Source organism: Lagenorhynchus albirostris, chromosome 2, assembly GCF_949774975.1.
Source record: "Lagenorhynchus albirostris chromosome 2, mLagAlb1.1, whole genome shotgun sequence".
NCBI lineage: Eukaryota > Metazoa > Chordata > Mammalia > Artiodactyla > Delphinidae > Lagenorhynchus > Lagenorhynchus albirostris.
Genome location: NC_083096.1, coordinates 55,768,527 through 55,785,518, shown reverse-complemented (window position 1 = coordinate 55,785,518; position 16,992 = coordinate 55,768,527). Strand labels below are relative to the sequence as shown.

General features: G+C 37.4%; 1 protein-coding gene across 5 annotated transcripts in view; it reads left to right on the top strand.

Annotated features, from left to right (window-relative positions):
• Nucleotides 1-15,718: 15,718 nt before the first annotated feature.
• Nucleotides 15,719-16,992, top strand: part of KLHL20 (kelch like family member 20) — a 78,657-nt gene continuing 77,383 nt past the window's right edge. The window contains exons 1-2 of one of the 5 annotated variants that reach the window (XM_060133053.1): nucleotides 15,725-15,841; nucleotides 16,763-16,826. In XM_060133053.1, the coding sequence (XP_059989036.1) occupies nucleotides 16,804-16,826 (23 nt within the window). In that variant the 5' untranslated portion in view covers nucleotides 15,725-15,841; nucleotides 16,763-16,803. The other 4 variants (XM_060133067.1, XM_060133085.1, XM_060133061.1 and 1 more) reach the window with 4 other exon arrangements.

Here is a 16,992-nt window from a genome sequence, read left to right as displayed (position 1 = left end):
TGGATACAGATAATTATTCTGGACTATGGTATTGGAAGTTAAAGAAACCAAGCCTGATGGCCTTGAACAAAGTATGCTTAAACTGAGGGAGGAAGAGATGAGTGAGGGGCTTGAAGATTTGGCAAAATAATGTTTAAAAATATTGATGGCAGGGCGCAGTGGTTGAGCGTCCGTCTGCCTATGCAGGGGACACGGGTTCAAGCCCCGGTCTGGGAAGATCCCACATGCCGCGGAGCAGCTAGGCCCATGAGCCATGGCCGCTGAGCCTGTGCGTCATCATGTGTACCCTCCTGGATCTTGAGCACCTTAACGTATAGTCCCTTTCCTTCATCATCAGGTCCATCATATCCCCAGTGACTTAACTCTAGTTACTGTATTGGCCTGGAAGGTAGAGCTGACCCCGAAAGGGCTCGAGTTGTCCTGCAGAAAGGAGGATCACTAGCCCTAGGGAGGTGGGAGTCATTTCCTTGGCTCAAAGTGTTCATGGACCTTTGGGAATTAAATATGTTAGGTGCATGAACCCAGATATCCCCATTCCATATGTCAAGGTCCCACTTTTTCCTAATTAGCACCACGTCCTTGGCATACCAGACTTGCCAATATTGAGAGTTTAAGCTCCTTTGAGGCTCTGCTACACTTATGATTAAGCCCTGGACCTGGTCCTCAGCTATTCCTGCTCTCCAGTTGCAGAAGATGAGAGCTTCTATATTTGTTACCAGGGAAATCCTTTAGCTTTCATGTTTAGTTTTTAATAACCAATTAATCACTCTCAGTATTTCATTAAATAGCATCAAATAAGCTTAGCAACATCCACCCATATTTCTTCTATATATCTCTAACACCTGATACACTGTACCCACTAGAATATTTCCTCCCCACCAGTTTGCTAATGGTGAAAGTTTTTAACGTATGCACTGCAATTGCGTCAGGGACTATTTATACACTTTCTACTAGAAGTGATGATATCTTCTGCCAGCCTGGCAGCAGGTGATCCAACACCACCATCTTAGTGACTGCTTCTTGACCCACTCCTGGCATTCCTGGCACCAACTGTCATAGTTGGGTGACCCAGGAAGCATATGCTGAGATGGAGTTTGCATGCAGGAAATTTATTAGGGAGTGCTCTCGAGAGCAACACCTGGAAAGAAAGGTAAAGAAACAGGGCACAAGTAGAATCTGGACTGCAATATAGTCTCAACAAAGGACGATGCAGACCATCTGGGGAGCTCTGAAGTTGGGTGGCCCTTCAGAGCTGTCCCAAGATGGGGCAAAGGAGCTGTACCTTGTACCCCTGCGTCAACCAGTTACTGGCTGCAGGCTGCCCCAGGAAGGGAGTGAGACCTTGGGCAGGAAGCCCCTCTCTTCCACCAAGGTGCTTCCCAGAAAGGGCTGCCAGCTGAGATCTCTCTGCCACTAGCACTTCTACTGGCTGGTGGATCATGTCCCTCATTCCCTGAAAGATGTCTGACTGGTGCATTACAGGATTCACTATATGCCACCAATTTGTCATACAGTTTGGCCCATTTGTTTTTCAATATTCAGGTATTGCTTTTTTCTCTTCTGATTAAATTTTGTTTTAAAATTGTTAAAGACATTTAAATAAAATGCCTTTAATTTTATTGAAATAAAAAATAAATGTTATTTAATAATATATAATAATAAATAATAAAATAAATTTTTATTTAAATAAAATGTAACTTGCTTAAATGAATTTTTAGTTATTAAGAACATTTAATAAATAAAAATATAGAATTGAATACTTTCAGAGGAATCTGGCTTCCATCTCTAATTCATCTACCCTGTTCCCTCCTTTCCCCTCTAGCTAACCATTTTTATTCTCAGTTTATCTTTCCATTTTTTTTAAAAAATAAGTAAATACACATATATACACTTGCACATACTTCTACCCCTTTTTAAATCAAACTTAGCATATTGTAAACACTGTTCACTTAGGTTTTGTTACTTAACAATATACCCTGAAGATCATGCTGCGTAAGTATACAGAGATTGTCCTCACTTCTTTTTTTTAGCAGCATAATCCTCATTATGTGGATATCCCATTGCTTATTCAATCAGTCCCCTATTGAGAAGCCTTGGAGTTGTTTCAATTCTTTTGCTCCCACAAAGAATCCTGCAGTTAATAGCCTGGTGCATAATTTTTTTAATTTTTGCAAGTGTTTCTTTAGTGAGTTTGCTGGGATAGTGAGTTTGCTGGGTCAGAGGTAAATGCAAATATAATTTTGCTAAATCTTGCCAAATGCCTCTCCATAGAAGTTCAATCATTTTACACACACACTAGCCATGAATGAGAATGCCTTTTTCCCCACAGTCATGCCAACAAACATGTTGTCCAATTCTGGATTTTTGCCTACCTGATGTCTTAGTACAGCTATAATTTGCATTTATCTTAAGATTATTATTATTATCTTATTATTTATCTTATTATATTCAGTCTTATAAGACTGAATATAATTTCTAGTGTTTAAGGGCCATTTCTATTTCTGTGAACTGCCTGTCCATATATTGCCCAAGTGTTGTTATTCTCCATTTGTTGTTTTTCTCCATTTTTTAGAGCCAGGGATGTAATACATTATGAATCCTATATTGCAAATATGTTTTTCCTAATTGTCATTTTCTTACTTCATTTGTAATATTTTTTCCATGGAAATTTTTATGCAGTCAAATTTATCTTTTTGCCTCTAGATTTTGAATCACAGGGAAGTTTTCCTCCACACTTAATAAAAAAATTCATCTGCATTTTCCTGTACTATTTTTATACTTTCATTATTTGCATTTAAACTTCTGATACATTTGGTTGTTGTGGGATAGAAAGACCCAGCTCCTTTATTCCAACTTGTGAAAACTCTGAGGGGCCATCCCTGCTTCTGAGCTTCCCATAGTGTCTTCAGAGGCCTTTGTTGAGACTGCACTGGGGTTCAACTCCTCATATGGAATGCATTCAATTTTATCTTTTTCCATAGTATAGTATAATTTATGCAACAGTCCATATATTCCCCACTGATTTGAGATATCACCTTTATCACATGCTAAATGTCCATGTGTTCCGAGGTCTATTTCTGGATTTTCTACCTTGCTTTATTCATCTGTCTGTTCATACACCAAAATCACAGTTTTAATTATAGAGGTTCAGAACATGTTGTAATAATATGTTAGGGTTAGCCCTCCCCTTTGCTCTTTCTACTTTTAGGCTATTTCTGGATATTCGCATTTGTCTATTCTTTCATATGAACTTTATAATCAACTTATCTAGCTGTGTCAAAACTCTGATATTGATTTACTTGGATTGCATTAAATTTATAAATTAATCTATGGAGCACTGTCATCTCTATGAAACTGAGTCTTCTTCTCCAGTAACATAGGATGTCTTTCTCTTTGCTCAAGCCTACTTTTGTTTCTTTCAGGAGTGTCTTATGGCTCTCCTCATATAGTTTCATATAACTATAATGACTCTTGAATGAGAGTTGTAAAGAATTCAGATTCCATTTTACACATGAGAAAACTGAGGACCAGAATGACCAAGTGATTGATTGAGGTCACAGAGTTAGCACTAGGACTCAGGTCTCCTGGCTCTCATCATGGTGCTCTCCACCCTATAATTCTATGGATGCATCTAGGCAACTAGGAAATGCTCTTTCATTGTCTGATTTGTGCTCATTCCTCCTGTTATATTCCTGAACTTTCCAAAGCACTTTCCCATTTCACCAGCTTTGTCTCACCCTGCTCTCTCCAGTGAACTCTTGCCAAGATGTCCTTGCCTCTCTGGCTTTTGTGTCTTTGTCTAGAACACTCCTCCGTTCCTTCAAACTCTGTCACCTAGTAACTCCCATCATCCTTCATATTCCTACGTAAGAGTCACTCCCTCAAGGAAATCTTTTGTGCTACTTACCTATTGCTGCATAACAAGTTACCCAAAATTTAGTAACTAAAAACACAAACATTTATTATCTCACAATTTTTGTGTATCAGGAATCCAGGCATGGTTTAGCTGGATGCTTCTGCCTCAAGGTGTCTCATGAAGTTGCAGTCAGGCTATCGACAAAGTCTGAAATCTCAACTGGGAAAAGATTTGCTTCCAACCTCACTCACGTTGCTGATGGCAGGATTCAGTTCCTCGTGGGCTATTGGATTGAGGGCTTCAGTTCCTCACTGAATGTTGGCCAGAGGTCTCTCTCTCTTCATTACCATGAGGATCTCTCCATAGGGCATCTCACAATATGGCAGTTGACTTCCGTCAAAACAAGCAAGTGAGAGAAGACATCCACAACAGAAGCCACAGTCCTTTTGTAAACTAATCCTGGAAGTAACATTCCATCACTTTTAGTATATTCTATTTGTAAGTTACTAGATACAGCTCACAGTCAAAGAAGGAAATTGCACGGGGGCATGAATACCATGAGGCAGAGAACACTGGGGGCTATTATGGACTAATTTGTGCCCCACGACCTCCCAATTCACATGTTGAAGCTCTAAGTCTCATTTGAAGATAAGGCCTATAAGGATGTGGGACCCAGAAACCAAATCAGCTGGCACCTTGATCTTGGACTTCCCAGCTTCCAGACTGTTGTTTAAGCCACCCAGTCTGTGGTATTTTGTCATGGCAGCCTGAACCAAGACAGGAGCCATCTTAGAGACTGTCCATCTCACTGCCCCTGATCCTCCAGACCAGATCTGGGCTCCCTACTATATATCTTCTTTAGCATGCTAGAGGTCTCTTTCAGACAATTATCCCAATAGTGATTAAACAATTAGTTGTGTAATTCATGGTTTCATTTTAGAACCCCTGTCTCCTCAAGAATGAAATTCCATAAAACAAGGAACCTTGGGAGTCTTATTTACTGCTAAACCTTGAGTCCAAGCATAATATTTTATACACAGCAAAAAAGATATAATTTCTTTTTTTCTATTTATTGACTTTTTTGTGGTAAAATATACATAGAATTTACCATCTTAACCATTTTTAAGTGTACAATTCAGTGGCATTAAGTAAGTTACAGTGTTGTACAACCATCACCACTGTTCACCTCCAGAACTTATCATCCCAAATAGAAACTCTACACCTATTAAACAATAACTTCCCAGCACCCTCCTTCCAGCACCTGATAACCTCTATTCTAAAAAACAAAGGTGTAATTTCTAATTGAAATATTATAAGGTAACCTCAGCAGCCCCTGATAACTTGTTTGACTGTTATTACTGCCTCACACCCAATCCAGGTAAAATCTATTTCAGGGATATTTTCAACTAGAAATGCAGGTTTCCCAAGGGCGTAGTCTTACTAGGGGTGACAAAAATCCTTTGGTTGTTGCAAATGTCAGGTTTACTGTATTCATATTTCTAAATGGATGTTTTTAGACTTTGACATAAATAGAAAGGGTTGGTTTGCGTTTAATGCTCCACTTTAAAAAGAAAAAGTTAGTAGAAGCACAAATCAGATTGCAGTGGGGTGGAGAATGAATCATAGCTTTATAAAAATAGGAGAGACTACTCTTATCCTGGCCAAGTATTTAAAAACTCAGTCATTGTTTAGCAGCAGTCCTTAACATTTTTATACCCTCCTCATTATAATTTCCTCACGCTGTAGAAGAAGCTAAGGGTCACTTTGAAGACATTTTTCACAACAGACAATTTATAGAAGAGAAATCTGAATATGGGCTACACATGAAAAGACGCCTTGACTGCACTAAGTAATCAGAGAAATGTACATCTAAACTATAGTGAATTACCATTTTATACATATCATATTGGCAAAACAAATTTAAAGTTGGGAAACACCAAGCCTAATGATAATATAGACCAACAAGAACCCTCAGACACTGCTAGTGGGAGAGGCAGCATAGCACTATGGCTGAAAGCATAGACTCTAGAGCCATTTTGCATGGTTTCAAGTCCTGGCTCTGCCTCTTTGGCTTAACTTGACTTTGGGCAAGTTAGTTAATGTCTTGGTGCCACCTGTATGATTGAAATGACAGTAATAATAGTCTCTACCTCAAGAGGACTAGTGTGAGTATTGATGAGTTAATCTAAGAAAAACAGTTAGAAAAATGTCTGGCATGCAGTGTATGCTATGTAAGTATTTGCCAGGAACAGCAGCAGCAGTAGTAGCAGTGGTAGTAGTACTTGCTGTTGTTGTCATATAACCACATTGCAGAGCAATTTGGCTAGTGTAAAGTTGAAGAAATGCATTGCATACAACCTAACAGTTTTATTCCTACTTCATATCCCAAAGAAACTCTTACAGGTGTACACAAGAGACATATACAAGAATTTACACTGTAGAGTTATAATAGGGAAAACTGGAAATAGCCAAAATATCCATCTGTAGGATAATAGTTTTTTTTAAAATCTGTGATATATTCACACAATAGAATACTATACAGCAGTGAAAATAAATAAATTAGAGTAGTGGTTCTCAAACTTTAACATACATTGTAATCACCTGGAGGTCTTATTAAAACACAGATTACCAGCCCTCACCTCCAGAGTTTCTGATTCAGGAGGTCAGTGGTGGGGCTTAAGAATTTCCACGGCTGAGTGATGCTGATGCTGTTGGTCCAGCATCACATTTATAAACCGCTACAATGGAACCTTCATTGATCAATAGGGATAAATCTTAACATATAATGTTGAGGGATAAAAGCAAGTTGCAGGAGAATACATACACTTTGGTATCATTTATATAAATCTTAAAAACATATGCACACACATACACACTACATATAAATATGTAGTAAAAATAAATACAAAGAAAATGCATAGTAATGTTAAAGCAATAACTTTAACTTTGGAATGATGTTTACCTTGTGATGAAAGGAGGATAAAGAATCAAGAAGCTTATATAAGGGGCTTCAGTTATATTTGTGACATTTTATTTCTTAAACTAAGCAGTGGATATAACATGTTTATTATAATATGCTTTATACATTTTAATTTAAAGTGAATTTCTTACAGACAATATATAGTTGTCTTGCTTTTTCTTATCCAATCTGATCATCTCTACCTTTTAATTGGAGTGTTTAGTCAATTTATATTTACTGTGAAATTACTGATATGGTAGGCTTTTAAGTTCACCATCTTGCTATTTGTTTTGTAATTGTGCCATTCACTCTTCATTCCCTTTTTCCTTTTTTTAACCTTCTTTTAGATAAATTTGATATATTTTATTATTCCATTTTGTCTCCTTTGTGGGCTTATTAGCTGTAGCTCTTTGTTTTGTTGGAGTATTTTGTGGATGCTTTAGGGTTTATAGTATACATCTTTAACTACTAAAGTCTACTGTGAAATAAATTATAAGGCTTTCATGTATGTAAATATATAAGAGCCTTACAACGATATACTTCCATTTCCCCCCTCCTCGCCTTTATGTTATGGTTGTCATTCATTTCACTTCTACATATATCATAAACCAAACTATACATTATTATTATTTTTGCTATAAACAGTCATTAATCTTTTAAAGAGATTAAATATAAGAAAATATTCTTTCACATTTACCCACATATTTACCATTTCTGGTAGTTTTTGTTCCTTTATGTAGGTCCAGATTTCTACTGCATATCATTTTCCTTCTGCATGAAAGATTTCCTTTAACATTTCTTGTACTGCAAATCTGCTAGTGATGAGTTCTTTCAGCTTTTTTATGTGTCAAAAAAAATCTTGATTTTGCCTTTGTTTCTTGAAAGACATTTTTGCTGGGTACAGAATTCTAAGTTGACAGGTTTTTTCTTTCAATGCTTTAAAAATACTGCACCAGTCTTCTGATTTGCACTGTTTTCTATTAAAATGTCTATTGTCATTCTTTTTTGTTCCTTTGCATATAATGTGTCTTTTTTCTACTTTTAAGATTTCCTCTTTATTGCTGGTTTTAATTGATTTGATTAAGGTATTCATTGATGTAGTTTGCTTCATATGTCTTGTGCTTCCTGCATCTGTGGAATTATAGTTTTCATGAAATTTTGAAACTTCTCAACCAATATCTCTTAAAATATTTTTTATGCTATCCCACCCCTGTCTCTTCTTCAGGAACTCCAATTACACATATATTAGGCCACTTGAAGTTGTTCCCCAGCTCAATGATGCTTTGTTCATTTTGTTCAGTCTCTTTCTCTGTTACATTTTTGATAGTTTCTATTGCTATGTCTTCAAGTTTACTAATCTTTGCTCCTGCATTGTCTAATTTGTTTTTAATCTGATCCAGTGAATCTTTCATCTCACACATTTTTGCTTCCATATCTAGAAGCTGGAGTCTTTCTCTAATATCTTCTGTGTATCTTCTTAATATGTTCAATCTTTCCTCTACCTCCTTGAAAGTATGGAATATAGTTTTAATAACTCTTTTATTATCTTTGTCTACTAATTTTATCACTTGTGCCATTTCTGTGTCTGTTTCCACTGACTAACTTTTCTCTTCATTATGAGTCATATTTTCCTGCTTCTTTGAATGCCTTGTAATTTTTTATTTGATACCAAATATTGTGACTTTTACTTTGTTCAGTGTTGCTTATTTTGGTATTTTTATAAATATTCCTAAACTCTGTTCTTGAATGCAGTTAAACTATTTGAAAACAATTTGTTCTCTCAAGACTTATGCTCAAGTTTTGTTACAAAATATCAGAGCAATCTTTAATCTAGGGATAATTTTGTCCCACTACTGAGGCTACACTCTTCTAAGAATTTTACCCCATGTCCTGTGAATTATGGAATTTTTCACTCTGACTGGTGAGAATAATCCCACCCCTATGTACATTCCACAGATTGTTCCTTCTAATCCTAGTGTTTTCCCAGGCCTCAGGTAGTGTCTTCACTTGTACATATTGATCGGTACTCAGATTAAGATTCAAGAGGGGGAACATCCCTGGCAGCCCAGTGGTTAAGACTGCACCTTCCAATGCAGGGGGTGTGGGTTCAATCCCTGGTCAGGAGCTAAGATCCCACATGCCTCGTGGCTAAAAAAATCAAAACATAAAACAGAAGCAATATTGTAACAAATTCAATAAAGACTTTAAAATGGTCCACATCAAAAAAATCTTAAAAAAAAAAAAGATTCAAGGGGGTCCCACCTTAAAACTTACATAATGTTATATGTCAATTACATCTCAATAAAGTTGGGAAAACAAAGATTCAAGATAAATACTCTGAAGCTGTCTGGAACTCTCCATGTAGCTCTTTCCTCTTTGGTACTCTGCCCTGAAAGCTTGGGTTGCCTTAGTCTGCCCAGACTCCTAAATTTGTCTCATCAATTGAAGGAGATTGTCAGGCTCTGCCTGGATTCTCCTTTCCTGATCTGTGGCCAAATCTCCAAGAAAGAATCTGGGACAATCATAAGCTTCACTTTGCTTGTGTCCACTCTCAGTGTTCATATTCTGTGCTGCCTGAAACTATTATTTCATATATTTTCTCCAGTTTTTAGTTGTTCTTGGTGGGAGGGGAAATTCAGTCCCTGTTACTCCATCTTTCTTTTTTTTAAGAAACATTTTTATATCTTAATTATTTCATAGTCATTTCATCCTCTTCTGTGAGTCACTGAGCTTTCCCTTAAATTTTTCATTTAAAAATCTAGGTAATTGGGGCTTCCCTGGTGGCGCAGTGGTTGAGAGTCCACCTGCCGATTCAGGGGACACGGGTTCGTGCCCCGGTTCGGGAAGATCCCACATGCCGCAGAGCGGCTGGGCCCGTGAGCCATGGCCGCTGAGCCTGCGCGTCCGGAGCCTGTGCTCCGCAATGGGAGAGGCCACAACAGTGAGAGGCCCGCGTATTGCAAAAAAAAAAAAAAGAAAAAAATCTAGGTAATTGCATTTGTTGAACATCTATGATGTTCCAGGTACTTCCTAAGTACTTCACATGTATCATGACATTTATTCTTCATAAGTCGAGACAGCACATCATCATTAACTTTCTTCTTGGACCAGGATAAGACATGACCTTGACTAGGTATTATTTGGGGCATGTATATTCTGGTGTTTAAAATATATATTTTTTGATAGCATTGAAAGGGTTCCACCTGGCAGAAGTTTGAGCACACTCTAAACACTTATTAGGTGTATTTCCTACGTAGATTCTTCAGTGATTATTGTGATTTTTTTCTTTATTGATGAAGTTTTTTCATAGTTTTTACAATGGTATGGTTTATTTTTCATGTATATATATGTGTGTGTCTGTATATACACACACACACACATATTTAAATACATATAAATATGTACAGATTCTCATGTGAACTCTCTATTCAACATGGAGATCTGAATTGTGCATGAGGCCTTTGCCTTAGGATTTGCATTTAAATGGGCTCCGTCAAACTGCAATGTATAGGAGAAAATTTTTCACACATCCTATGTTGGTAGGGTTATGATTCCATACCTGCTTTACTCTGACTAACAGGATGGCCCACAGTGCATTATGAAAAACAAACAAACAAACAGAATTAGCCCAGTTCTTTTAGGAATTCTCCTTCACTTTTATGTATAGAAAAGTCTGCATGGGTGGCTCCTCCTTGAGCCTTGAGGGAATCTGACATATCCAAGTAAGTAAATTCTCTAAATTTAATGTCTCAGATTACGATCAGCTACTCAGGATTATACAAATCCCTGGGGCTCTAACCCAGGGCTATAATCAGATGTATCATGATGTCATGAAAAACTCAGATTTGTAGCTGTCCTTGGCAAAGAATTTCTCACCCTTACTCTTTATCTGCAGTCTTGAGAAACTGGTATCTGACTAAAACTCATCTAAGGGGATTTACTATGTTTTTCCTCAGAAATATGCTCACAGCATGCTTAGAGTTCTACTTTTTTTAAATCTTCTATTTCTTCACATCTGGGAATAGCTCTAAAGTCTGCCTCCATTTTTATGGACCTTAGTTTCTGGTTACCTTATAAGCCATTAAAATTAGTTTAAATGGTACCTATTTGTAAGTGGTTAGTGTTGCTTAAATGTTAGATTGCTCCTCTACCACAAAATAAACCCATTTTGTGAAATAACTTTGTTTTTCCTTAGCTAATGACTTATTCATCATATGACTGGAGGGTTAGTAGGAGGCAGGGAACAGATTTGAAATTCTAAACTAAGTTGGTCACTTTCTCCTTAATGAAAGCAATGGGACTCTGGAGGCAATCACATCACGTGCCTTCACTCTACTCAGTTCTCTCTGGTGACCTAAATGGGAAGGAAATCCAAAAAAGAGGGGATATATGTATACGTATAGCTGATTCATTTTGCTGTACAGTAGAAACTAACACAACATTGTAAAGAACTATACTCCATTAAAAATTTTTAAAAAAGAAAAAAAATAAATGCAGAGGGTTCACAGTATACTGAAGGCATACACAGCACTCAGATTTAGAACCTCTGAATTAGGTGCTGACTAGTCTTATAGATTTTGATAGGCTTTAATTTAATCATGAGTCTAAATTTTATCCTGTGGATAACTGAGAGTCTATATTATATTTTAAGCAAGGATGGAATATGATTATAGTTTTCAAAGAGCATGATTGAAGCAAGTCATTTAAAGGAGGTTCAAACATTAACATATTTGCCATTTAAACAGTAACAATCTGCCTACAATTCATATATATATATTATATATATTTTAAAGACATTTAAAGTTTTCTCTCCTTAGTTTCTAAAAGTTATTTTTGTGGGGTTTTTTAAATTGAGGTATAATTGACATATAACATTATATTCATTTCAGGTCTACAGAATAACTATTTGATATTTGTATTTATTACAAAATGATCGCCATAGTAAGTCTAATTAATATTTATCACTATACATAGTTACAAAATATTTTTTCTTGAGATGTGAACTTTTAAGATCTACTCTCTTAGCAACTTTCAAATATGCAATACAGCATTATAAACTACAGTCACCATGTTGTACATTACATCCCCATGACATACTTATTTTATAATGGAAGCTTGTACCTTTTGACCTACTTCACCCATTTCACACACCTCCTGCCTTCGCAACCATCAGTCTGTTCTCTGTATCTATGAGCTTGTTTTTTGTTTGCTTGTATAAATGAAATCATATGGTATTTTTCTCTGTCTGACTTATTTCACTTAGCATAATACCCTCAAGGTCCATCCATGTTGTCACAAATGGATAAAATGTCATTATTTTTTATGGCTGAATAATATTCCATTATATATATAACATTTTCTTTATCCATTCATCCACTGATGGACACTTAGGTTGTTTCCATATTTTGGCTATTGTAAATAATGGTCCAATTAACTTGGGGGTATATATATCTTTTTGAGTTAGTGTTTTCATTTTCTTCAGATAAATACTCAGAAGTAGAATTTCTGTATCATATGGTAGTTCTATTTTTAATTTTTTTAGGAACCTCCATACTGTTTTCCATAGTGGTTGCACTAGTTTACATTCCCCCCAACAGTACACAAAATTCCCTTTTCTTCACATCTTCACCAACACTTATTTCTTGTCTTTTTGAGAATAGCCATTCTAAAAGATGTGAGATGATATCTCATTATGGTCTTGATTTGCATTTCCCTGATGATTAGTGATGCTGAGCAACTTTTCATGTGCCCATTGGCCATCTGTATGTCTTCTTTGGAAAAATGTGTATCCAGGTCATCTGCCCATTTTTAAATTAGATTGATTTTTGTTTGTTTGTTTTTTGCCAGTAAGTTGTATGAGTTTTTTATATATTTTGGATATTAACCCCTTATCAGATATATGTGTTGCAAATATTTTCTCCCATTTAGTAGGTTGCCTTTTCATTTTGTGCAGAAGAGTTTCCTACAATTCATATGACAAATTTTTAAATTATAAGATGAGGGGGAGTGACATTAGATTGATTTTATTTAACTCTATACTTTATCACTTACTAGTTTAATGCTAACTAGCTGCAGAATCTTAAGTCAGTCACTTAACACATATGTACCTCAACGTCCTCATCTATAGAGTGGGGATAATCTCTCTCTCCTAGTGTTTTGTTTTTAAGGCTATTTTTTGTAGAATTTGTGGTGATTATTATCTAATAGTTCCTATAGTACTATGAATATTGTAAAATTATTTTCCATTTTACAGAGGAGTTTATATAAGCACAAGTTGGGTTGCTTACACAAGATATCCAAGTTCATGGATTTTAAATCATAGATTTAAATTAAATCTACATAAAACCAACCACATACCCCTCCTGATATCCTAAAACTCCCTAGGATTTCCTATCCCCAACTCAAAACTCACTGCTTTCTGGCTTAGTCTCATTATTTTGCACCTGAAGTCAACCTTAAATTCCCAAATGAGAAAGTAAAGACTGAGAGCTATCTTAGTGCCTACATTTGGTTCCTTTATAAGTCATTAACACACTCTGGGACTAATGATTAGCTATGGATGGCAGTTATTTTAGATTATAGCCATTAATTAATTGTATGATTGAATTCTACCAAGGAAAAATTTCTTTTTTAAAGTCCCCAATTTAATCAAATAAAATCTGCCTTTATTTTCCATCAGCCATAGCAAGAACAGTTCTGGAAATATTGATCTGTATTCTTTCTCACATGTGACTGTCCCTATAGTTAATATGGAACTTCCACATTTTCCTCCTCTAATTTTCAAGGTTTTGAATTTAGGATCAACTGTTAAACCTAAACTGAGCTGAAATATCTCCAAATATCTTCCATAGAATTTAAAATAAAATCTGAACTTCTTACAATGTCCTACAAGACAATATATGATCTTGTTCTCGCCTATCTTTCTTACCTCATATCTAATATTATTTCTAGTCACAGTGGCTTTTTTTAAGTTCCTTGAACAGGATGAGCTTATTTATGTCTCAGGTCATTTCCTTTTGCTATTCACTCTGCTTGAAACACTCTTCTCCCAGCTTTCCACCTGGATTGCTTCTCCCTCACCTTTCAGATCTCAACCCACCTTTTCAGAGAGCACTTACCTGATCATGCTAGTTAAAGCAGCCTCTCGTTTCCCTAAATAGTCACTCTCCATAACATCACCTGTTTAGCTCCTTCCTAGATAGCATTTGCCACTGACTGAAATTATTTTACTTATTTGTTTACTTGTTTATTTTGTCTATATCCTTTTACACAAACTAGTATGCTTTTGGCTGCAATTAATAGAAACCCCCAACTCGCTTATTGGAAATTTATTATCTCACATAACTACAAGTCCAGCAATAGGGAAGTGTCCGGGCAAGGGAGAATGAGTAGTTTAAAAACTACATTCAAGAACCCCAATTCTTTCAGTCTCTCTTTTCTACCATCCTTATTGTCTAGCTTCATTCTCCTCTGCCTTCCCTCATAGTTGCAAAACAGTTGTGGTCTTCCAGGTGTCTCATCCGGGCACAACAATGGCCAAAGGGAAAAGATGCTATTTCTTCCTGCGTCTCTTCTAAAAATGCTAGGAAATCCTACCCCACAGTCCCCATTAGATTTCCTCTGATTTCTCATTAGTCGGTATTGGTTATTTGCATGGAGATGGTTTAGACCAATTACTCATAATGAAAAAGTTGTTCGAAAGTCAACCATCATAACCACATAAATGATCATTAGAGCTTCAGGATGGTGTCTATCTTGTTCACGACTGTATTTCCAAAGCCTAGCATGGTACTTGGCATGCAATAAGTGCTCAGTTGAGTCCATTTAAAGAAAGAGGAGAGAAAACTGACATTTGTTGAGTGCCTACTAAGTGCCAGACACACACGATCTTCATTATAATTGACTTCTCTCAACAATTGTATAAAAAGAGTATTATTTCCCTTTTATACAAAAGAAACTAATGCCTAAGAGATTAAGAAATTTGACCAAGGTCACAAATCTGGTGAATCACAGGACTAGGATTTGAAACTATCGGTGTCTGGATCTAAAGACCATGCATTTCCTACTACAAGCAAATTAACAAAATGCATTCTTTCCCTTTCAGACACAACTGCAAAAATCTGTGTAGATTCCATGTGAAGAACAGCTAAAGAAAATCTGGTTACGTTCATGCTCAGCCTATAATAGTTATCAGGAAACCAGCAACAGTCTTTCACTGATATTACTGAAATTGTATCCCCCACCCTATCACTTGTTTGTTTTCTAAACATATAGTGAAAATTAGGTGGCTGTGTGCTTGGGAAAATCAGGCAAAGGACAAACTGACAAAGATTTTTTTTTTTCTCAGTAATACTAAAGTGAGTTCAGAGAAGTGTTTGGTGAAGTGTCTCTTGTAGAATACTAAGTAAAAGGGAAGCTGACATAGCCTTAAAATCCTGAGTAAAACCCTGGTGTCTTGAAAGCTAAACTGGGAAATCTGGAGCCTAATAGATATATGGGGCCTAATAGATATATATCGACTGCATGTACGCATGTGTCAATCATTCAATCCACAATAAGGAAAAAGATTGCGCCAACAGGAAACGCACCAGCTACAAATAAATCAAAATTCCTGGCTTTCCGTGACTCCTCCCATCTTTCTATTGGCTTCTGATGGGGAGAAGAAAGAAGCCTTCAGTATTTAAATATTGCCAGTTCAGCGGTGAACTAGCACAGTGGTCACGGTGGGGATACAAGGAACTGGTAACGAGGACTGGCAGTCTTTGAAGGGACCTAAGCCCCCAACAAAGGGCGCATCTACTTCCTTATCTGCGCCGGAACCTCTTGGCAGAGTACGTGGGTTCCAGAGGGAACGATTTAGAAACAGGACTACTTCCTGCTGCTGAAGTGGGGCGGGGGGTGTGGGGGAAATAAGCTCGAGGAGCGGCATCCTCCTTGCGCTACCCGAGGCAGAGAAGAGGCCAGAGACGAGGCGGCGGGCGGAGGAGGCAGAGGAGCCTACTGCAGAGAAGAAAGTGTCGGAGCCGGTAGGTTAGCAGCCTTAGAGCAGGGGACAGTGGACAGCACCCAGGACTCGCTTTGCAAATCTGTGGTCCCAAGTTGCCGAGCTGCCCATTGGGTAGGGGCCGTGCGTCTCCCGCCGCCTGTCAGTCGGCACCAGGAAGGGACTGTTGGGGGACTGGGGCTGGGCCTTGCGGGGCACCAGACTGCGCTCGAGCTGGCTGACAGCCCTACCCCGGAGCCAGGGGAGCCGCTGGGCCGTTCTGCCTGAGGGCGTGGGGTTCCGCACCCTGGACAACTTCCCTAGACAGGGGTTGGAATTTGTGGGGAAGGAAGTGGATATCGTGAGTCCCACTTAACCCTCGGGACCTAGCGAAATCTTGCCAAGTGGGTGGTGGACATTGTTTCGGGAATTGAGGGAAGGGCTTGTAAAGAGGATGTTAGTTTGGAGCCATAGTTTCTCTACCCTGTTCTATCTGCCCGGGCTATCGAAAGTGGAGTTGTTTGTACTTAAAGGCAAGTGACTACTCCTACTCCTGTCCCTTCGGGACAACTCAACAGCTTTCAGATCCGTTGTTAAACCAGCGTGTTCCCTATCCGATCTATCATGTTAGTACTGCTATGGGTATCTGGTGAATACTCTGTAGATATACTTGATAGGTCAAAGTTAAATGTCTCCAAAGCACTTTTTGAAGAGAGACAAGACTAACCTAGCAGTCGGGACTATTTAGCGCACTTACCCTCACATTCACATAGAATCTTTTTAGCATTCAGAGTAAAGATGGTCATCTTAAAGGTACTAGGTAAGGGTTATGATTGTGCATCTGCAAAAGGCCTGTCGTATAATAGGATATAAAGTTCTTTATCACTGAACGAAATTATTGTATAGAGATTGTTATCGGAAAGATCAGAAATAGTTTTTAAGTACTGCTTTTCTATTGTCTTAGGTTCGGCTTTAGAGTGTGGTGAAGGGTACTTTTCATGTTGCATGGAAGGAAAGCCAATGCGCAGGTAGGCATTTAGGAAGAAAACCTTCGGTTTCACTAAATGCAATTCACATAATAATCCAGGGCTTCATTTAAAAAATTTTTTTAAACGTTTTCAAATCTTACCAAATTCTGCTTGTAACTAATGGTTCTTGTTCTAAAATAAATCAAAAGTAGTATCAGGAATTAAT